The 23,805-nt window shown below is 41.0% G+C and overlaps 1 protein-coding gene across 3 annotated transcripts in view; it reads left to right on the top strand.

The window, feature by feature from the left end:
- The window catches only part of MSH3 (mutS homolog 3), a 103,879-nt gene that overhangs the window by 63,113 nt on the left and 16,961 nt on the right, over nt 1–23,805 (top strand). For all 3 annotated transcript variants that reach the window (XM_069962845.1, XM_069962846.1, XM_069962844.1), the window contains exons 14-19: nt 5,722–5,909; nt 5,985–6,153; nt 9,979–10,043; nt 11,272–11,388; nt 18,020–18,127; nt 19,047–19,161. In XM_069962845.1, coding sequence (XP_069818946.1) covers nt 5,722–5,909; nt 5,985–6,153; nt 9,979–10,043; nt 11,272–11,388; nt 18,020–18,127; nt 19,047–19,161 — 762 coding nt within the window. The remainder of the gene's footprint in view (nt 1–5,721; nt 5,910–5,984; nt 6,154–9,978; nt 10,044–11,271; nt 11,389–18,019; nt 18,128–19,046; nt 19,162–23,805) is intronic.

The following is a 23,805-nucleotide window of genomic DNA, read 5'->3' as shown; positions in this document are numbered from 1 at the left end:
ATATTCTATGTAATCTGTTTTCTGTGCTGTATGTAAAGCTGATGGGGATCTTTATGTAAATAGAGCAGAACAATATTCTATATTACATTATGGTCATGTCATCTATCTAATACACAGTGGTCGGCTGCACACATGACCTAAGTAATTAGGATATTGCTAATGATATTCTGTTAGTATGAGTAATGGGAGAAGAATAGCAGTTTATTGGCCAGACATTTTATAATGGAGGTGCAGATAATTCTTTTCATTAAATATAAATTACAAGTTAATCCTTTGTAGGAGGACGGTGTAATCTGCTCTGTACAAGCAGCCACTAGCTCTCCCAGAATGGGAGCTGGTATTTTCTCTTGTACGGTTCACAAGCCTGTTGGGTATAATCTGCGTAGTTCCTTTACTGCTGTATGAAAGGTAAAGCCACTTAATGTTTTACAAGTTGCATATGCCTTAAAGGGAGTCTGTCAACTCATTTTCCTCTAGTGAGCTACAGGCAGCATTGGATAGATGGTAGAAAATGCAATTTAAACATAACCATGTTGGTATCGAATACAGAAAGCATTCCCTCCTATAAGATAGCTGAACACGGAGAAGCATATGACATGCAAGATATGACATACAAGTAATTTGGCCCCTTCCTTAGCAATACACTGGTGGGTGCTCAGTAGTTACATGCCCCTCAATGTTCAGTTTGTGGGTGGGGGTGGCGTCTAGAGTTTACGGAGGGGCAGAACAGAAAGGTGGCGGAGCTTCATGTAGATGAACAATGGACACAACAAATATACAGTAGCTGTAAGTAAGTAGCAGAACGTCACTAGTAAAGTAATTTATCGAACATAGTGTAAAGCTCAGTTGCCCCTAGCAACCAATCAGATTCCACTTTTCATTCCTCAAAGACTTTGGAAAATAAAAGCTGGAATCTGATTGGTTGCTAGGGGCAACTGAGCCAATTTCACTTTATAGCATGTTTGATAAATCTCCCCCTATGTGCTTATAATGCAGTTTTGTGTTTTTTTGTGTTTTTTTTTTACATTTTTAGATCAGTTTTTATTACTGCATGTCTATTTACGTAATAATATGCACATGAATCTGTTTGAGGGAACCAACTGTTACCTAGGGGAACACTAAACATAAAAATACATTACCAGTATGTCCTCTCTTAATCTCCTCCATTTGGTCTAAAAGCTGAGAAGTATATAAAGACTTCTTTGGACATCAGACATTTCACCTTCTTTCTCACTGTCCTCTGCTTGGCTGTAGCCACTTTCCTTCTACCCTGTGTGGAGTAAAACAGGTCAGTAGAGAAGATGTGCAGCTCCAGAAAAAAAAAGAGAAAAAAAAAAGAAGTCATACTCACTTGCCCTGTTTCACTGCCACTGCCATCTTATGGCTTCAGATCCCCAATGCTCAGTGTTGGTTCCAGTTTCTGGTCAGCACAGCTGTTCTCTAGGCTAATATAATCAGCCTGAGATTAACCAGTGTTCTCTGCAGAACCTGATGTAAAACCTGTTTTTCACCCATTTTTAATATAACAATATGTGTAGATACCACATTAGTAGTTTTCCCTGTAGTCTTACAGATTACTTCTAAATCAACAGAAGATGCAAAGGTTTCAGATTCTTTTCCTTACCTACACTCCTATTGTCCATCCACCATCTGGACTGCACCTAGCACTGATGGCAATGATATCCATTGCTGCTTTGAACTTTCTCTTTCCCGACTGCTCTAATAAACACTTTAGAGACATGCTGAAAAGCAATATAGGAAATATCATTCCTGACCCTGTCAAGCAGCGAGCCCTTGTGTTGTACACCTGTTGCTGCTCTCCCTTCAGTAATGCAATGTGAATATTATTATTGTTCCCCTTTAGCCTATGTACCATTCCGGGGAGGACATTCAGGGCTGCCTATTATCTGAAGTAACATTGACAGGCTTTTGTTAGGTCCACAGGGCAAACCTAGGGAATGTAAAATGTGAATGTTATTAGCAGGTCACTCCCATGGAAGAGAACAGGTCGCAGAAATAATGGCTCTTATAGGCAGTACATTCAGGAGCTGCATGACATCTTTGGCATCTATATTACTTACTTATAGCATTCATAACAGATAAAGAAGTAGTGTTCTTTATATAAAGTACAGTTGTTATTTCATTTTGGAGCTCTGTCAAAGGCAGCGGGGGCTGTTACATAGCATCATAAGGTCCTGCCATAGCCGAAGCAGTGTTTCCAGTTTGTCTGCAAGCTCATAACATGCAATGTTGCATCAATCTGTTGATATCTGTTCTGCATTGGACACTGTATGAAAGCCAGGACTGGAAGCAAATTGTTGCATTGTTGTATGTTACCACGTAACCCTATTGTAAATGATGCTGGTACTACTATGTCAAGATTGTATTCCTTCCTCCCGACTACTGGTATATGCACACTAGCTCATTATGACTGTCTCTTCTTGCATAGGCTGCAGGTTGTTCTAATGGGCAATAGGGGTGTATAGCTGCAGTCTCCAAATGATCATTCATTAAATGATGGTTCTCTTAACTGTTGTTGAACCATAACTGTTGTAAAGAGTATTCCAGCCATTAAAGGGGTTGTTCACCAAAAATGTTTTCTGTCAAATCAACTGGTGCCAGAAAGGGACAGAGATTTAAAAAATCCCGTCTTCCAGTAGTTATCAGTAGAAATGAACGAACCGGGTTCGGGTTCGAGTCCATCCGAACCCGAACGTTCGGCATTTGATTAGCTGGGGCTGCAGAACTTGGATAAAGCTCTAAGGTTGTCTGGAAAACATGGATACAGCCAATGACTATATCCATGATTTCCACATAGCCTTAGGGCTTTATCCAACTTCAGCAGCCACCGCTAATCAAATGCCGAAAGTTCAGGTTCGGATCGACTCGAGCATGCTCTAGGTTCGCTCATCTCTAGTTATCAGCTGCTGTATGTACTACAGGAAATGGTGTTTTCTCTCCAGTCTAACACAGTGCTCTCTGCTGCCACCTCTGTCCATGACAGGAACTGTCCGGGACAACAGGAATCACTAACAGCTCCTAAAGACAGTGAATAGAGCCTCAGTACACATGTGAACAGGGTCCCATGTTTTTTAAACTTGCCAAAAGTTTGAATAGGTCAGGGTCTGGGCTTTCAGACCCCCGACTGATGGTTAGATTGAGCCAGGATAAGTCCTCGGCTACACGCTTCTCTCCCTTGGCTTGCTGTCTCTTCCATTTCGCAGCAGGAGACAACTGTGGAGCCAATTTCCTGCATGGAGACAGAGATCACACGGCTGCATGCTTCTCCTGACACAGTCTAGTCACATTTTACACATTTTTGGGGAATGTCAAACGTTTTAAATTGACAGGGGCACTTTAGGTTGATATTACACAGTAGATAGATGTGGGATAAAAGCTCAGTACGTCGACTGCTATTACCTCCAAACCCACCTATGCACTTACATGCTCCTCTTAGCTGAGCTTGCGTGTGTTTTGAATGGAGAGAGGGGGTAAGCCAGTGCTAGACACCTCAGCAGACATTCAACAAAGCTTGTTTCTTCTAAGAACAAAAGGATCGAACATTTTTAAATCCAATTTCCCAATCCTCTTTCACATTTTGAGGCTGTGTTATCCTGTTGCAATTAAAGAACTTGTCCGAGGAGCAGAACGATCTTTCCTGTTGTTCTCCACTTCCGTTCTCTGTCCATTTTGGAAATATACATTTTATAACGGGAAGGTTATTCCCACTCCCCCTTTCTGCCTTGCACATTGCTTGAAGATTGCCCCACCTGCTGGTTTCCTCTGTGGGAGTGCTCCTTCATTGTGATTGTTCCTTTTTACCAGCAGCATCAGCACTGCTCTGCTGTTCTGTGCTGAGCTCAGCTACACCATCTCTGACAGATCCACAGCCTGGGAGTTGCCAGTGTGATGTATCACTGCAGAGTTAAGGCACTATTTCACTAGCCGATCTGTAGGAGCAAGCGAGCGCCGACCTGTCAGATTAGCACTTGCTTGCTCCTCGTTCCCCGCTTGATGGCGGCACTATTACACACACAGATAGCGAGCTGGTAAAAGCTGGGAGGCCGCAGGGAGCCCATAGGAGATATCGATCTGCTGCTGCCGCTCCTATTGCATGTAGCAGTGGCCAGAAGACCGTCGTTATCGTTGTAATTTTTTGTTAACAAGTTTGAAGACAAGGATCAGCTGACATCGTGCTTGTTGGCTGATCGTTGCCTTTTAACACTAGCTATTAAGGTGCGTTTACACGTAACGATTATCGTGCGAATTTGTGCGATAACGATCGAATTCGCACGATAATCGTACGTGTAAACGCAGCGAACGATCAAACGACGAACGAGAAATCGTTCATTTTGATCTTTCAACATGTTATCAAATAGTCGTTCGTCGTTCGCAAAAAAAAATCGCAGATCGTTCCGTGTGAACAGTGGTTCGCCGATTTTTTGATTTTTTTATTTAGAAGTCACAAACAGGAAGGAACGACTCACATCTCTCCGCTCCTCCAGATCAACACAAGAAACATGTCATATAGTAAGATCGGGCATCTCATCCCTATAAAAGGATAATATCAATACAAATGTGAGGGAGAGATATCTCCCATAAAACATGCAGTGGGCCCCAGACAACAGCATCAGAGAGAGCCGAAGGTGCAAACGTGCCCTCCCCGCATCTTCGGTATCTTTTATTTATGAACACGAGTCCCCCATACGAGGGACCCACCCCCGCCGTGGTTCGCCGATTTAACCAATGTGTGAGATAAGCTTAAGTGATCGCAAAACGAATTTTCCGTACAATATATCGTACCGTATAAACGCTGATCGTTATGTAAAAAAAAAACGTTACTCCAACATCGTTAATCGTACGATCGGGCCAATTATCGTTTCGTGTAAACGCACCATTACACCAAGCAATCGGCCAAATACAGCCAATGATCACTTGGTGTAATGGGCCCTTTAAGGTGGCTGGCAGGGGAGCCTGTACACACACTGATAACACAGAGGTGGTCGGGAACCTGGACAACAGCTAAAGTATATAAACACATCAGACTCTTCAGTGGTCCTAGCAGAGAGATACAGCTAAAAAGGTAATAATAATCTGATATTTTAGATACTGTATAGTTATGAAGATGGGAATACCCCTTTAAGAGTTGCAACATTAAATCACCTATTGGAATTGTCTGTATATTTTATGCAGCGACTTCCTACCAATCCTGTCCAATCAATACAACTGCAAAAAAATTGCAATTTATCTAGAACATGTGAACACAGGCTTATACATAAAAGCAGCAGTAACATGGCATTGTTTGTAACATGTCACTGCTACATCAAAGCAGAAGGTAACCATACTCTGTCTGTATTCTGCCTGCTAATTAGAGATGACCTCTAACCTCGATAAAAGCCTCTCCAGACTGTACACTCGTTCCCTTGTCAATATCCACTTTTTAGGGGAGGGAAAGTACAATAGTTGCTGTCTCTTCATAATAATGTCCACCATTGATGTAATTCCCAGTTGTCTGCAGAATTTTTTATTGACTGCTCTCACTTTGCAGTTGTTACTGATATAAGATGTGAAAAGTTACCCTGTTAGTGAAGGCTTGTTTCTGATCAATACTTTTAATTGCTTTTAAAGGTGACTATATTTGACAGATGTGCGGATTAGATCAAGTTCCGATAGTGCTTGGTCTTTGTAACTACATATTTTATTATGTTATTTTCTTTCCAGTGTTCCCCCCAGGAATTCTTCTTAATCGTCAGCACATTGTGCAATTTAGAAAGCCACCTTCAAGTATTGATCCCTGCCGTCAACTCTCAAGTTAAGTCCACCATGTTGAAAAAGATTTTTACTGAAGTCCCACAAATTCTTAGTCCGCTGCAGAAGTTTGTACGAGTGTTAAATGAAGATGCTGCTAAGTAAGTACAAGTGCAGATCATTGCCTTAATATATAGAATTCTGAGATCTTGAAATTAAAAGTTCTTTGTTCCTAGGGCTGGAAATAAGACTAACCTGTTCAAGGATCTCACAGAGTTTCCGAAAATACAGAAAAGGAAGGCTGAGGTCCAGGGGGTAATTTCACAGATTCAAGGGCATCTTAAAGAAATTTGTTTCATATTGAGAAACCCTTCCTTATCTTATACCACAGTGTCTGGACAAGAGGTAATAGAGCAATGTATACAGCTGTAATAGGTGTGTGTTCAGCATCCTGACCTTTTGTGTTCTGAATGCTTCTGCTCTTCCAGAGATAATGAACCCTCATTAAACAGCACCGTCTGTACACCACTGATGTGCCATAAATAACACTTTATATCAATCAGAGCCACATAATCACCAATACATGTCTAATTCACAGTATTCTTGTTCATCATATACTCATAGCTACACAAATGATTCTGTGTGGGATGTGAGTTGTTCAGTATGTTGTAGAATTACTGTCCCTTGGCAGGCTGATCACCACGTGGTATTCTTGTAGACATTGTTGCACCAATTTGTAGACCAAAGAAAACATGGGCATCAACCACCAAAATAATTAAAGTGTTCCTGTCGTTATAACGTTTAAAATCTAAATCAACAGTAGATGTGATATAAAGCCAGTTTGCAATATCCATTCATTATTTTTTTTAGTTATCATGGAAAACACGGCACTTCCTGTGTTCTGTCTGTTTTTTTTTCCCACACACAGGAGTCTAAACACAGGAAGTCCTCTGTATCCCAGGCCATCTGAGCGCTCACAGAGAGAAGGCAGTCACGTGACTGATGGACGCATTGAGCCGTGACACTCTGTACTGGACGGAATTCCTGTGTTTAGTCTGTTTTTTTCACAGTCAGCAGCACAAGTCAGAAAATCTGCCTATAGGAGACTGGACCTGGATTTCTGGTAAGTTTAACTTTGTTTTACAGCATGATTACAACAACATATAATGAATGTATATTGTAAACTTGCTTTATTTCACATCTACTGTTGATTTAGAGTTTGAAACTTATAATGACAGTGACACTTTAAACTTTATTATCATAAAATTCAGGACATACAGTAAAAAACATGGCTACATAGGTGTAGATAGTATAACCGTATCAACAGCAGAGCGCTAGCCCAACACTATATACATAGGGAGTAAATACAACACAATATGATTGTAACCTTTTGCACTAAGCCCGTTGTGTCAGACCGTATGAAGTGCATAGGCAGTGCATAGAATATAATCAGACCATCATTTGATTTCCTGCGGGTGCAGAAGTTGTAAGCAGCCCTGGGGCGGCTTCCAAATTCTGCAGCAATCGAATGCAGAGCGTTCTGGTTCAGAAAACATTGCAGACTCCAAACAGTTTGACATGTCCACTCTGCACTATTCTACACCTTAAGTTATGCGGAATTATATTGCTTGTTTTGCTCCAAAATGTTTAATTTTTTGACTTTTATGAAACATACAACACAGACAGATGAGAACTTCATCATTTTCATTTCATGTCCTTTACGCTCAATGATTTGTGACTTTGATGAAAAGTTGTTGGGTTTTTTTTTTTGCATAAAAGACACCCCCTCCTTAACCACACATAAATACATTTAAGACAATGCAAATCCCAATACCTAGCATTAAGTTGCAACAACTTGACAGAAATGTACAGTGTAAATGAAATAGAATTAGTGGGAGGAATATCACGTGATAACCCCCCCCCCCCTTTGTGTCCATAATATAATATGTATTCATGCAGACATATGGAATTAAAATCATTTACAAGAGTGTCTATATATTCTTATACATTCTTAGTCTGGGTTAACACTGTTTTTTTCACAGTCGGTTTAACGTTTCCATTTTTAAATGGTTACTTTTAATGCACAGAAAAATGTGGTCATCCACGTTTTTGTGTACGCTGAAGAAAGGAAAAAAAACATTTGTTTTGATCCGTTTTTTTAATAATGGAAGTCAGTGGAAAAACAGATCACACAATTGCATCCGTTTTCACTTCCCTTTTTCATCCTTTTTTTTTTTTTTTTTTTTTTTTTTTTTTTTTAAATAAAAAGTGTACAGTCAATGGACTGCAAAAACGCTGTGTGAACCCAGCCTTATGTGACCTGTACTTGGACTTATGGGAAGGGATAAATCTTTAGTTCTTCACAATGGACCGTATTGGATAATGATGTCCCAGGAGCTGAGAAAGGTCTTCTGGTTTTGTGGTAGGAGCTGTTCAGATGGAAGGTGCCAAATAACAGGGAAGCCTGTAGATATAAAAGTGTCCAGAATCTCACATTTTTCCACATTTTTTTCATTAAAAAGGTTTATTTTATTCATGTAACAGGAAAGAAAATGCACTAAACACAGCAGTGTAGATTAGAGAAAAGTAAGGTAACATGTATGAGCCAAATATCAATTAGAGCGAATAGAGGAGAATCCCTCGCTAGATGAAGAGCATGCATAGTGAGCATCTATAGCTTTAATGACATAGACTATAGTATATAGACTCCAGGGAGCCTAGGCACAGGGATTTGTAAGATGAGGCGAAGAAGTAAAGGATATTACAATGTAAACCAAAGCCTGATAATAGGGCATCGTCCAAAGAAAGGATGCAATAAGAATGTAGCAAAGGGAGAAGCAATGAAAAGTGAGTTTTTTTTTTCTTCAGATTTTTTTTTCTTCAGTACATGGATGAGATCAGTTAAAAACCACTTTGCTTTGAGGATACATTTTCTGCGCTAACATTTTTTGTGTATTCTCCACTTGTGAACCTTTATTCTGTAATGAAACAAAATGTTTGAACTTTTTTATTATTATTATTTAATTAAATAATGAAACGTGCATCTTTCTAACATTTATTGTGATCCAGATTGATCAGGTAAACTACCTGAAACTCTCAGAATATGGAATTGGTGCCGAGATTCCGTGCGGAACCTCAGTGCCGAATCCTGCCTTCTATCAGTGTGAATGGGAGGGCTCGCGCGCCTCCGCTCTCCACACCTCTCCTCTCAAACAATTGACATGTGGGGTTTTCCCCGCAGTAACCAATGGCAGCTCAGGTTTCATATGACCAGGCCTTGTTCAGGTATAAAACCTGAGCTGTCATTGGTTGCTGTGGAAAGAAGCAGATCGTGTGACTTTTATGTGGCTTGATAAATCTTGGCCTGAATTTCAGCTGCATACATGCATTATTGGAAATAGAGTGCAGTCATGTAATGCTCACATTGGGGGTCTATTACACCATAGTGTAACACAGTGCTCCCTTGTATTGGACATCACATTATTAGAACAAGTTTTTATCCTCTAAGTAACCAGAGATTCCAGTGTGTTCTTGTGTGTCATGTAGACAATCACTTTCTATGGCAGGTAACAAACACTGTGCCCACCTCCAGGTAAGGTGATTAATACCTAGCTCATTACAGCAGTTTAATGCAGGTATTTACCGTATAGCGATCTATTCTTGGAATGTGCTACTATAACCCGCCTTCCACTAAAATAGAATAAGATAGAACATCACAATGTATTGCACGTTGCAGCAGCTTTTACTGTAGCCAAGTACTATGTGACCATGGTAATATTGCCTCCTTTCTAAATAGAATATGTTGCAGGATATAGTAGATAACTGGAAGCCTCATATCTACCCTCACCTGCCCATCCCTTTGGCACACATCAGTTTCTGTCCACTACATATTCAGTACCCAAAATTTAATGGATGAACCAATAAGAGGTAATATGACGAGAGGATTGGTCATGTTGCATCCTAAATCCATCATTGCTAATCTTTCTGTGAAATCCAAATAGATTGACAATAATCCTCACATATTGCTTATGAGCCACAGTTTTTGGACCAATGCTTTAGGCCAGTGTATCTTAAACCCAGTCCTCAAGGCCCCCTGACAAGTCATGATTTGAGGATATCCCATACAATGATCACACTGACCATAAATATATCATCCGTTAAATACTAAGGAAATCTTGAGGACTGGAATAGAGGATATTGCAATTCAGATCTTTTCTTTTTCCCCCCCAGTTTTTAATAGAAGTGAAGAATGCTTTGCTCTCCTCTGTACCATCTGACTGGGTTTCCATAAGTAGGTAAGTTACATTGTAAAGAACAATGCACCTTCCTGAGATTAATACATAAATCTTATAATAAAGGAGCTGCTTATACCATTCACACATATGTCATTTTTAGGAGAGGTTCTTGGAACTGGAGATTATGGTTTCTCTCTTACATTTTTTCTTCTATTGTTTCTTGCATTGTTCTTTCTCCCTTGTCTGAGGTGGCTGTCTAAAAATGAATGAAGTAGTGGACACTGCAGAGTTTAAATGTAGAAGCAGGTTACAAACTGAATGGAGGGGGGTTTCCATTCAGTTTGTAACCTGCTTCTAGATTCAAAATGTAACATTTTGGCAGGTCATTTCCAGGAATATACCCTGGATGTAGTTTTGCTTTGGGTGAATTGTATTCTTCACCAATGTTAAGACCTGTCATTTGTGCTTTGCAAGTGTGATGAGAGGTACAGACTCCAACTTGCAGGCTCCAACTCTCGCTGCATAGATGACAGGTCCCAATGCCGTTGAAGGAGATGGCGCAGGCACAATGACTTGGTAGCCTATAGCAAAGAGCCTGGCCACATGAGTGCGCCTGCGTCCAGGCATGGACACTCTAGTCCCTGCCTTATTGACACCACTGCTGCTAATAAAAGAATAGTATATTTCTTTTCAGTCTGACTTAGTGCTCTATGCTGTCACCTCTGTCCCTGTCAGGAACTGCCCAGAGCAGCAGCAAATCCCTTATAGAAAACCTTTCCTGCTCTAGACAGTTCCTGTCTTGGAAAGAGATGTCAGCAGAGAGCACTGTGTCAGACTGAAAAGATGACACTACTTCCTGCAGGACATACAGCAGTTGATAAGTATGGGAAGACTTGGGATTTTTAAATAGAAGTAAATTACAAATCTATATAGCTTTCTGACACCAATTGATTTGAAAGAAAAAGACTTTAGCTGGTTAACCCCTTTAATCAGTTCAGGAAATGTCCTTATATGCGTGTATTATAAAACTCTGTAAAAGACATTCTCGGAGCTCTTCACCATAGTAACCTGGTGCTCTATTTATAAGGAAGGAAATGTGAAGCGACACAGACTATGTTCCCCATAATGGAGCCATCCTTTCTTGTTGTCAATCCGCTCATTCTAAAGCTCGGTGAAAATAAAAAAAGTGAAAGCGCCTGAGACTAATTGTCCCTTGTGATTACATAACGGATTGCTTTGTAACCTTGATTTTTTGTTCTGATTTTAGTACTTTTTTATTTTTTTGTAGCACAAAGACTGTCAGTCGCTTCCACTCTCCTTTCATCGTTGAAAATTACAGACATCTGAATCGACTCCGGGAGCAGTTAGTCCTTGACTGTAATACTGAATGGCTACGGTTTCTTGAGTGAGTTGCTGAAATAATCATTAAACATTTATATAGGATTTTGTCAGACCCTGAGTGCTTCACATTAGTCTGGCTTTGTTGGGACTATATATATATATATATATATATATATGACAGGGGAACTGAGAGTGATGTAACCCAGTGCTGTGAATGATACTACAGGCTTATGGACAAGCTATCCCTTGCTGACCAGTTGTGTACATTACCGACATGGCATCTTTAGTTAAAAGTTTACTAATGCATTGGAAATACACATATGTTTGGGTAAAATTGACCATACACTTGCTACTGCACACTAGTGTGATCTACCCCCGGAGGTGTTATATTGGAGGGACGGCTGGTCACTTGCCATGTGTTGTAGTGTGACACCACTCCGGTGATGGATGGCCAAGATACAGCCAGACCTTAATAGGTTGTCACGCGACGTCAGTGCCTGGTGGGCACACAGGTGTGATGGCACCCCTGCTTTTAGGGAGTAAGGCCGCATGTACCCTTTTCCCCTGTAGTATTTGTCCTGCCGGGTTTTTTACCGGGTCCCTTGGGATAGTGTCATAGGTGGCCAGAGCGGTATAATGACCCTCCCGGATAGTAGGACCCGCCACCCACAGAAAGGGGAAGTGTCCCAAGGTTGCGATGTGTATGCTGTGCAGGTGGTGATGAATAATCACAGACTCTTGGAATAAAGTTGAGCTGATTTAATACTTGCAAATGTGCAGCAGGTAATACAGATAGTCTCTGACATACACTTGACAAAGTTCCAATAAAAGACTTGAACATAGGATGACCAGATCTGTAGGATAAGTGCAGTGTAGGAGATAGTCGTTGAGGTAGAGTAGCAGAGAGGAGGATGCCGTGAGAGTCTAAACTCATGTAGTAATGTGCTCTGCCAGGATTTTGGAGGACGAGGTAGTATACTTAGAAAAATAATAATAAGAAGAACACCCATGCCTGTGTATTGACCTTTGACTTCAGTCTTCACACCACCTTATGCCCACTAGCTTTGGCTGAACCGTACTAATGGGTGACACAGGCCCCAGACCTTGTTACCTGGGTTGAGCAGAATGCTGAGGGTTCCCTGCTGACACGCGCGGCGAGACAGAGTTCCTAGGCTACTGCAACTTTGCTCTGTGGCTCTATAGTGGATACTGTGACTTCTCCTTGTCCACAGCGTGGGTTGAGGTTATCTTTTGGCTAGTCCTCTCCTGAGAGGTTTAACACTGCATAGTGCTTGGTGTAGGTACCCCATGCGGGGTACTGGCTAAGACTGACCTGCTCTTCCTATCTCCTGTGTGACTCAATTCCTCTACAGCGTGTGGTGGTCTGTGATTGGGTGAAAAGAGTGCAATAGAAGAACAAAGAGGAGAGGTGATAGGAAAGAAAAAAGCAGAAATCCTACTGGTCTACAGATTCTGGTAACACATGAACACAATAATCCTTTGCAATCCTTCAGCTGTGCAGCTTCCATACACTAATACACAATACAGCGACAACTCTTAATACTACTTTTACCATAATAAGACCACAAAAAGTACAGACTTTTGTGAAGGGTGTATGTAACAGTAACACCCCTAGTGGGACACCACACTAGACTCAATATCAGGTTTTTTTTCTGGTTTCACACAAACATTTCTGCATCCACATCGCAGCTGCAAGTCTTGCCCAGACCTTGGGTCTAATGGCCTATAATGAAAATGCAGCCATATTAGACTAGGGTGATTCCGGCCTCGGGTAGCCATGGGTTAATTGCTTATTCTCCACAGCAAACATTTCAGCTTTGCTGAGCTTGTATGTTTTTTTTCAATGGGAGAGGGGAATAAGCTGCTGCCAGACACCTCTGTCTTATTATATTTCTGGGCTTCTGCTCGCAGGGAGGAGTTTGGAAGATCAGTCTCCATATATAGTCAGTATAGTGTCAACGCAATCAGTGGTCTGATATAACTTTCGTCTATGGTGGTCCGCCTGTAGCAGTACTGTGGAGAATGCCAGCTGACAGATTGTAACATAGTTGGTCACAGCTAGTAAACATTAGGGACATTTGTACATTGCAGTGTAGGGAATTTATATCAATGTGACTTATACAAATAGTACACTGATCTGATGGGGAACCTCTAGTCCTTCAGCTGTTGCAAAACCACAGTTACCAACATGTCTGGACAACCATAGCCAATGTTTTGGTTGTCTAGTCAAGGTGGGAATTATAACAGCTGGAGGGCAGTACGTTCCCGACCTCTGTCCCTGGTGCAACAAGCAGCAGATTTCTTAGTACAGAAGAATCATAAAAAAAAAAAAAAAACTCTAAATTTACATACAGCTGCAATGAACGGACGTAGGAGCATGAGAGAAGAAGCTGTTGAGCCAAAATAATGAAACACGTAGGGGTAGACAGACCATGTGGTGAATATGTGTGATCTCGGCAAACCACTCATCCAAGGTGATGGTCTCTGGAGATCTCCACCTTCAGGGTATGATGGTTTTGGCAGCTTGTAACAAATGACGCTGAACGGTTTCCTTGAAGCAAGATTGGGCAAGATTAGTCCCCGTGGTTTCCTTTATGATCTCTTCCTTTTCTTTCCAGATCTTTAATAGATGGACAATACTCTCTTCTTTATTGTGATCCTGATTTATTGTGATCCTTAAGGCCCTATTACACAAAGCGGTCATCGGCCAATATTGGCCGTTACAGACGATGATCATCCCGTGTAATAGAAGGCAACGATCAGCTGACATAAACAATGTCGGCTGATCGTTATCTTTCAAAACATTGAAAAATCAACGATCACGATATCAGTAATCTGCTGCCGTTAATTCGTGGAATAGGAACGGCGGAGGCAGAACGATGCTATCTTGTATGGGCTGCCCAAACGATTTAGCAATCACCCGGGCAGCACCCCCCGCGCATTCACATACACTGTCGATACGTGTAATATCGCCAGCATCGAGCAGGGCACGAGGAGCAAGTGAACGCTGACCTGACAGATTGGCGCACGCTTGCTTCCTTTAGTCGTCCGTGTAATAGGGGCTTTAGATTGTGCTGTTATCATCTGCATTAGAATCAATGATGGAAGTGGCAAATACATCACACAGGCGTGCAGTACATTACACTGAGGCAGGCAGGAGTGCTCGGCAGGGGTTCCGCTCGGAATTTCCACCTCTTTTACTCAGTGTGAACAGGCCCTTAAAGAGGGGGTAAGAAAACCTAAAATGAATCAAAGTACCTCCAAATCTTCATGGAGAAAATATTTTCACTTTTGCATCTCTTTCCTATAAAGATTAGAAAGTACCCACTGAAGATTTTTTTAAAAAATAAATGTTTATATCAGGCATTTCCTATCAGTAGGTGGCTGCAGCAATTCTGTAAGATATCCCAGAGATACATGGGTATCCAGTGTTGTCACTCACTGTTGGTTGCACTGGTTGCTTAGGAACAGAGTGAGTATTTCTGGGCTGCAAAGTAGCACACTTAAGAAATTATGAATCAGGATGACTCTTCAGTATGTAATTAAATTCTGTGAATTGCAAGCTTTGCCAAGCCCCCTTGTCACCTCCCTGTCCTCACTTGGGTGCCAGCACTGCGTGAGCTCAGTAATCTGACACTGGTTGCTAGGGACCTGTTGCATATTGCAAACCTTCTTACAAAAATTTTATAATTTTCTATGTTATCATGCATCAAGAATAATGAATAAGGCTTCCAGCAAGTAAAATAATTTGTAGTTGATATGGCAGCACAGGATGAGCACACGCTGCATCATGTTTGTAAGGCATCTTTGCGGACGTCCTTATTGCTTGTTGTTATAGGAAAGAAAATAAAAGTTTAATTTCACTGGCACTGCGTCTTTCCAGCCCCCTGATATATCTCTCTTATCACTGATAGCCTTTAGACACCACTGACTTACTGGTAAATTACCCGAGAGGAGTCGGCTGGTGGAGTAAAATTGGTTTTATTAATCAGTGTGATAGATTGTTTGCTTGATGTCACTGAGTGTTCGGGATTAATAATGTACACTTTTGCCGCTCTTATTTACATTTCACGCAGCATGGGGGTATTAAAAAATCCACAGCACTGGATAATGTATGTTGTTGCTGGCGTTTCCTAGTATTAACTTGTGCCCGGTTGTATATCTGCTATTGAATGCAAGCACAATGGTAATACACAGAAGGCAGATTAACAGACCATGTTATCATAATGTATAAAGCAAAACCTGGACATAACCTAAATCTTGTTATTGAGCGTAGTTTATTAACATTTGGTTGCTTCGTCATTGTACTTCATCTTATGACTGCTTTGACAAAAGTAGTATTGTGCTCTATTTTATTTTTGCAAAGAAACATTAAATGGCCATTGTTGTTTTAAACAACTTTCCTTTGTGGTTCCCAACATTTCTGTTAATCACTTAAAGGGGTGTTTTAGTGAGTCCCTTCCAAAAAATAAAAAATAAAATCTCAAAACCCCACCACTCCCGAACTGCTATTTCTGACATGTCTTCTGTGTTTTAACGCTGCTCTGATTCTCCATTGAAAACTATTACAAATGCTGCTCCGTTTTGAAGATGGCGCCACCCTGGAAAGTACATAATCTCCTGGCGCGCTTTGCATAGCTGCTGATCTCTCTATCCCTTCCCCTCTGAGACAGATCATAAGATACAATTTTTACATTGGGGAACACTTCAGACACTTACCCAATGGGATAAGAGCTGTCATGATGGGAGTTTTGGCCTACCACCAGCACCCTCGTCTCCACTGCTGTCCCCTTCATCCTTGCGGCCTTCACTGCTCTTTGCCTTATCATCTCCAGAAAGGCTTTGCAGGGTGCAACAGAAGACGGTGTGCTGGAGATGCGGAGTAGAGAAGATGACATGGAGACAGCAGCAGGAGTCCTGGTTGATGCAATGTCTATGTGACAGCTGTATCCCCTCCAAGGTGGGGGACATGTGACTTCAGTCCCTGTGGGCCGGGTCAGCAAACGAATTGTATAACGAAGCCAGTCCACAGAGGTCACATGTCCTCTGTATCGGAGAAGAGGTGAGAGAAAGAGATGATCAGCGAGACAGAGTGGTTTTTTTTCTTATCTAGAGGGAGTGAGTGAGCGGCAAAACCAAGAAAACACTTGTATATTGCAAACAAGCGGGATTAGGAGGGGGAATTAAATAATCTAAAAAAAAATATTTAGTGGAAACCCCTCAAGTTTACCTAAAAGGACTCCAGAAAAGAACAGCTCTAAAGTCTTGGCTACTAGGTATCTTCTCTGCAATCTGCTGTTCACTGCCTGTTGTTAGGGGAATTCTGTCTCTAGTAACAGACACAATAAGACAGAACACAGGAAGGGGAGTGGTAGCTACTGCTATGTGCAGAAAAGAGGGCGAGAACATGGGGTGTGTACCTGTGAGGTGTAAGCTGGTCTGTTTTGCTGTTACTGTTTCATCTTTGGTAACATCTCCTCTACTTGACTACACACTTTTTGGAGATATTTGAATATATACTGATTCATTTTGTCAAGTTTGACATTTTATATTTATTTGAAACAATAAAATTTAGTTTTAAGCGTATCCTTCTTTTGTATTTTTGTATAAAAAAATTTCTAATGCTGAATAACCTCTTTAAAGGTGCTATCTGTCATTTTATTTCTTATACAGAGCTCCTATTTCTTATACAGAGCTCTGGCAATTATAACGATATAGGAAGTTAACTTTGAACCTGTGTACAGTAATATAAGTACAGAGTAATGTTCAGTGGTAAACATTTACAGTTTTGCATCCACAGAACTATGGGTCTTTACAAATTATATTGGGGAAAGGAGCACTGTATCAGGCGAGGTTCACACAGGGTAGCTTACTGTAGGTTTTGGTAGTTTTTGACAAATTTAAAAGTGGAGAAAAAGTATGAATAAAAGAAATCACTGTCTCCTACTGTCTACATTCTGGAACTAATGTGTAAAAGTAGACTGTGCCATTAATTCACTGTTATAGATGAGCTACCTGTAGAATAACCGGTTCATTCCTGAAGTTGGATTAGTGTTTATCACCAATGGCTGGAATAAAAATTAGTTTTCAAGTTGTGGCAACATGCACTGTTAGGCAGACCATTTCATATAAGCTGGCCTGCTCCTCTTTGAGAAATAGTTATTGATCTGTAGATGCTTTGTATTCTGTGCATGTACAGTAAGTTATCACAAGGAAGTCCTAGACCGACGTGTTTCTGCCTCAATGTGCACTGTGCACACACCTTCACATATTGGAGCACTGTTTTGAAACAATTACATTTGTTATATTAGGTAAATGCGTATCCAGCAATTCCCTATTATAATTTTATTGCATTTTATAAGAAGCAAAACCCCCTACAAGATATATGGAATTTCCGCTCTTACTCCATTAGCCGAATACTGGTGCCATATACAGTGTGGTGTCGGTATGCTTCACCTACCTGTAGGTGAAGACCGAAGAATTAGATATTTCCGGTCTGATCAGGTAATCAGCAATTACCTGATATAACTCCCTGGGACTCTATACTACTTTCGGTTTTCGGAATCCCTGTTGATATTCCCGGATAATCCACTCTTGGTTGTCAGCATGTTTGCATTATAGTAGCTTTATCTCTGTACGATTCAGGTTTCTAATGAATCTTTTTTCCTTTATAGTGAATTTGGAGAGCATTATCATTCAGTATCTAAGGCCGTGAATCACCTAGCAACAGCTGACTGTGTATTCTCTTTGGCTGAAGTGGCCAAACAAGGTGATTATTGCAGGTAATCACTGTAGTCTCTGCTGTTTCTTATTACACTGTAGTGTTCTCATATGAGTGCAGTGCCTTGTTTGTTAGAAATGGGGAGGAATTTGCATAATTCTGTATTGCACATGTTGTGCAGGAGATTTCCACAATTGACTATATTAAGCCCTGCTATTCGGTTACCATGCTTGTCTGACCGGATTCTGATACTCATTCCATTTCATCCCAGTTTCCTGTAGACCTTAGGCCGTATTACATGGCCTTATATTCCAGGGAAAGCGAGCGCTGACCTGTTGGTTCAACATTCGCTTCCCCCTCATTCCCTGCTGGCTGCACTTTGGTATTGCACACACTGACAGTGAGCAGCAGGAGGGGCCACCCAAGGATCCTTAGATCATTCGGGCAGCCCATTGAAGTCTGTGGCAGCAGATGGTAGCTGCACAAATCGGGATCTTTTATTGTGCATGCCGGCTGATCGTGGGCTTGCACTATTACACTCGACAATGATCGGCCTGAACAGCCGGTAATCGTCCAAGTAAGGCTGATAATTGTTTAGTGTAATAGGGCCTTTATTTGTTAGTTGCCAAATACCATACCACATACAAACCCATTTGTCCCTTGACCTACTTATCACTACCACCCTAGTCCATACTTATAGCCAAGACTATACTCATTTAGTCTACCACTCCAACTCTCTAAACTTCCAACAGTCTTTTAACCTAACCCAAGGTCCCTCTTCCTTCCATTCCTGTCACCTTAAGAAGTAATGCCTGTTCATTTCCCTATCTTGTATAGTTGTGCTCTTTTCCTTATAGACTTATATGGGTTGCACTCACTCTTAATGTCGCTATCTTTTACACATTATACCGTATATATATATATATATATATATATATATATATATTTGAATGTATCATATTTTATCATTCAATTTCCAGACCAACTGTTCATGACAGAGGAACTGAAATAATCATCAAAAATGGCCGCCATCCTGTGATAGATTTACTCTTAGAAGAACAAAATCAGTATGTTCCAAATAGCACCAGTCTGTCAGTGAGTAGTGTACTTATTGTTTATTGCTATTGATGGGATACACAATTTTTTATGGTACATAGTAAACTATGTAAGTTAATGTCATTATAGGGGTATTCCTTAAAATAAAAGTTATCCCTTATCCTGTGTTGGGGCTCCAACAGCTGAAACATACAAAGTCTGATAAAGCTGTTACGGAAAAAAAAAAACTATATAAAATGACACAGAATAAGCCAAAATTGGTACATGTGATATATGGGGGCACATGGTCATTGGTAATTGCATGCTTATTGTGACTCCACACATTTCTGTCAATTTGTTGCTCACAAGCCATGTCACACCACAGGAGGTAAGAATGATTAAAGCTGGACTTTTCATGGTGGAATCATGTACTGAAAGACATTTTTACTGCTTTTTCTGACAGGTTGCACAAGCTTTAAAAAAAATATATACATGATTTAACAGTATCATGTCACAAGATGTGTTCTGTGATAGTCCTTACAGTTTAAACATATCAAAAATTAAGACCAGCTGTGAATGTAGTTATAGGGTGAGCGGGGGGGAGGGGGTACGTGGCTGTGTCCTTCACTCCCCGTCTGGCTTCCAAATCCAAATGATAACAGGAGTGAGGCACCTTTATAAGTCAGTAGAGCCTGACTCCTGCTGTCAGTGGTATTGGGAGGCCGACAACATGCCTTACCCTGCTTTAACTCACAATCACAACCGGTCTGAGGACTAATACCTGGTCATGTCTGGACAACATGTTCACTCTTATGTTTCCACAAACTTTGTTACATAGTTTGTCCTTCAATAAAAATACCCATCAACTTTTCATTGAAGGACAAACTCCTGCAGGAAGTGGTGTATGCTTTTCAGTCTGACACAGTGCTCTCTGCTGACGCCTCTGACTGTGACAGGTACTGTACAGAGCAGCAGCAAATCCCCTGATATGGACAAAGGTGACAGCAGAGAGCACCATGTCAGACCGGAAATAATACACCTGTAGAACATACAGCAGCTGACAAGTACTGTAAGGTTTAATATTTGTAAATAGAATGATGGTGCGTTCACACCTACAGGATCTGCAGCTGATTTTCTGCAGCAGATTTCATTTAAATAACTGAACACAGCATCAAATCTGCTGCAGATCTGCTGCAGATCCTGTAGGTGTGAACGCACCCTTACAGTACATTACAAATGTATATAACTTTCTGACACCAGTTGATTTGAAAGATACATTTTTTCCTCCGGAGTACCACTTTAATAACTAGGTGATTAGTGGGGTTCTGATCACTGGGGACACCCACCGATCAGGAGAATGGAGGTGAAATGACCCCTGGAATAAATGTAGCGCACCACACATGCATGGTCAGCACTTGATTTAGGGCCCTATTCCACCGGACAATTATTGTTTGCATAATCGTTAACGATTAACGATCTCAAACGACCGCTATTGCGAAAGACCTGAAAACGTTCACTCATTTCCATGGAACGATAATCGTTACTTATGATCGTAATTGCGATCAGTGTTTTTTTCACTATTTATTCGCTATTGCGTTCGTATCTATTGCGAACGACCGAACGATGTCTTATTCAATGCGAACGTTTTGTGAACGAGCAACGATAAAAATAGGTCCAGGTCTTATAAAGCCATCAACGATTTCTCGTTCGGTCGTTAATCGTTAACTGCATTTCAACCGAACGATTATCGTTTAGATTTGAACGATTTAACAATAATCTGAACGATAATCGTCCGGTGGAATAGGGCCCTTAGTCTATACTAAACAACAGAATATTGCCAAGCTCAGCACTGGGTTCATTCCAGGGGAAATTTCACCTCCGCTCTCATAATCAGTGGGGGTCCCAGCGGTCAGACCACCTCTAATCTCCTGGTATTCCCTATCCTACTTTTTATATGTGGTATAACTCCTTTAACACATTTTATGGAAAGTTGAGTGGACACGTCTTTGTCAGTGTAGATTAAGAATCTCTTGTGAACCAGTGATCCTGGTCTTCTGCCACATCCATTCATAAATAACAAACAGAATCTTAAGTTTACAAAATGTCAAGAAAAAAAGGATATTTAAAGAGCTTTGATGCCGTGTTATCGGAATCGGGAAGTTGTTCATAGATGGATACATTCAATTACCAGCGTTTTATTTAAAGCAAGTGGCGGTAAATGTATTATCTGATATAATAGACTTACTTTGCAGTTGTCTGTAAAGTGCAAACTTGACATTTATGTGTTTCTATTTCCATATTAATGTAGAATTCTTGTGGAAAATCAGTTGCTATGGAGAGGAGCAGCCTACATTTTCAATGCTTCACTGGCACTTTCATAATGTTTTCAGAATACCTGTTTTTTAGCTTACCATTATAAGTTCTTCTAAAGTATACTTGTATGCGGATGTAGACTATTGTACCATCACAAAGTGGTATATAAAGGGTAATTTTTTACTTACCGTAAATTATCTTTCTTGTAGTCCTAAGCAGCAGCACGAATGGGGAAGATTCTATCTCCCTGCAATGATAGGACAGATGGTAACAAGCAATTAAAGACTTAATTGAACCCCGCCTATAAGAACCTGGCCTAACTTAGGCTGCTTGTGTAATTCTAACGACAATACTTAAGAAAACATTTGGGAGAGTATTCCGTGCTGCTGCTTAGGACTACAGGAAAGATAATTTACGGTAAGTAAAAAATTACCCTTTCCCTTACGTCCTAAGCATCAGCACGAATGGGGATGTAGCAAGCCACATAAGAAGGGGAGGGGACATTTATTTGCCATAACCACACTTCTTCTGAAGGTTGTTCGTATGACCTAATGTCCAGTCTATAAGCAAGAAGCAGTCATGCAGATTTTGTCAAGTACAGAATTCGTGGACATTGCCCTTGTAAAGGGTGCTCTAATAGGCAGAGGTACTTTAAACCTGCTTTTCTGGTAGAATACTGACTGGGCTGTATTATCCACTTAGACTTCAAGGATTTGCAGATTCTTGCTTTTCTTCAACTCTTCTTCATTGAAGGGTTTCAGCAGTAACAAAGGCAACTCAATCTGTCGATTTGTTTTAAATTAAAGATGCAACCTTAAGGTAAAATTCTCACCAACACTCAATCCTACAGAAAAATAAGGCAGGGCTCCGACGCCCCAGTGCTGGAATTTTACTTACCCGATTTGCTGAGGTAACAACGGACAGAAAGCAGATTTTCTGAGACAAGAAATCAACTGGCAAAGTCTCACAGAGCTGATCCACTAAGAGTTCCAAATCCCAGCTGGGGATGTGTCCGAGATAGTAGGCCCAATTCTCTCAGTGGCCTTGATAAATCTTCTGTCTAGGATCACAGAGATGTAAACTCTGATGTTTAATCTCTTCTTTAAACCATTCTGAAGAAATGGATTGTAACAATGGAAATGTGGAAGAGACTTTAACCCACCAGGCTTCAAACATCTTCTTTACCTTCAGGTAGGTTCTGTAGACAGTTGTGGCTCTGGACTGCAGAAGAGTGGTCACCACATTGACAGCACATGAATTTCCATCTTGTTGATGGCAGTCAAGCTTCGGACAAGCCTGCCCTCTTGAGTTATTAACTGAGGGTATACAGAAGCCTCCAGATTATTCCTATGGAATTAGCATCAGGAGAGAACGCCAAGCTTTTACTTCAAACACCTTCTACAAACTCCCCCTCTCCACACGACCATGTGGAAAGGAAGAATCATTGGAAAGGAAAGAAAGACACAAACATAGGCCTGAGCCTGCTTCCCTCTTCTACCACCTGTCCCACAGGAGGACAGGAAAAAACACAAGGAGCCTAAGTTAGGCCAGGTTCTTATAGGCGGGGTTCAATTAAGTCTTTAATTGCTTGTTACCATCTGTCCTATCATTGCAGGGAGATAGAATCTTCCCCATTTGTGCTGATGCTTAGGACGTAAGGGAAAGTGCTGTGTACAGATGTAGCCTTGGTCATCTTGTATGCGTTAACCCTACACAGCAAGGTAATTATTGGCCGATAATCGTTACGTATAATAGAAGATAACGATCAGCCGAGGGAGCATGTCTGGCTACATATGTGACTACATGGCAGTAGAACATTTGGAAATGTTCTAAAGCAACACATTGTTCTAGATCTGTAATGGTAAAGCTGGACATCAGTAGATAGATGTTTCACCCTCACCCTTCAGTGGGATGTTGACCCTAAAGCCCCTTAAGAAACTGTATATACCACCTAATCTGATACATGACATTGGTAAAGCACGATACATGAACATCTGTTTGTTTGCAGTGTGTACAAGGGCTTCCCATGGTGACACAGAAGTTGCAGTTTCAACAGATTTAGTTTAAAGAGAACGAACCAACCTATTTTGCCTATAAGGCTAAAAATTCTTGCTACTGTCTCTTGACATATACACTCACCGGCCACTTTATTAGGTACACCTGTCCAACTGCACGTTACCACTTAATTTCTAATCAGCCAATCACATGGCGGCAATTCAGTGCATTTCGGCATGTAGACATGGTTAAGACAATCTCCTGCAGTTCAAACCGAGCATCAGTATGGGGAAGAAAGGTGATTTGAGGGCCTTTGAACGTGGCATGGTTGTTGGTGCCAGAAGGGCTGGTCTGAGTATTTCAGAAACTGCTGATCTACTGGGATTTTCACGCACA

This window comes from Dendropsophus ebraccatus, chromosome 3 (assembly GCF_027789765.1).
Source record: "Dendropsophus ebraccatus isolate aDenEbr1 chromosome 3, aDenEbr1.pat, whole genome shotgun sequence".
Classification (NCBI taxonomy): domain Eukaryota; kingdom Metazoa; phylum Chordata; class Amphibia; order Anura; family Hylidae; genus Dendropsophus; species Dendropsophus ebraccatus.
Note: the sequence above shows the minus strand (reverse complement) of the source record. Positions and strands in the feature narration are given on the sequence as shown.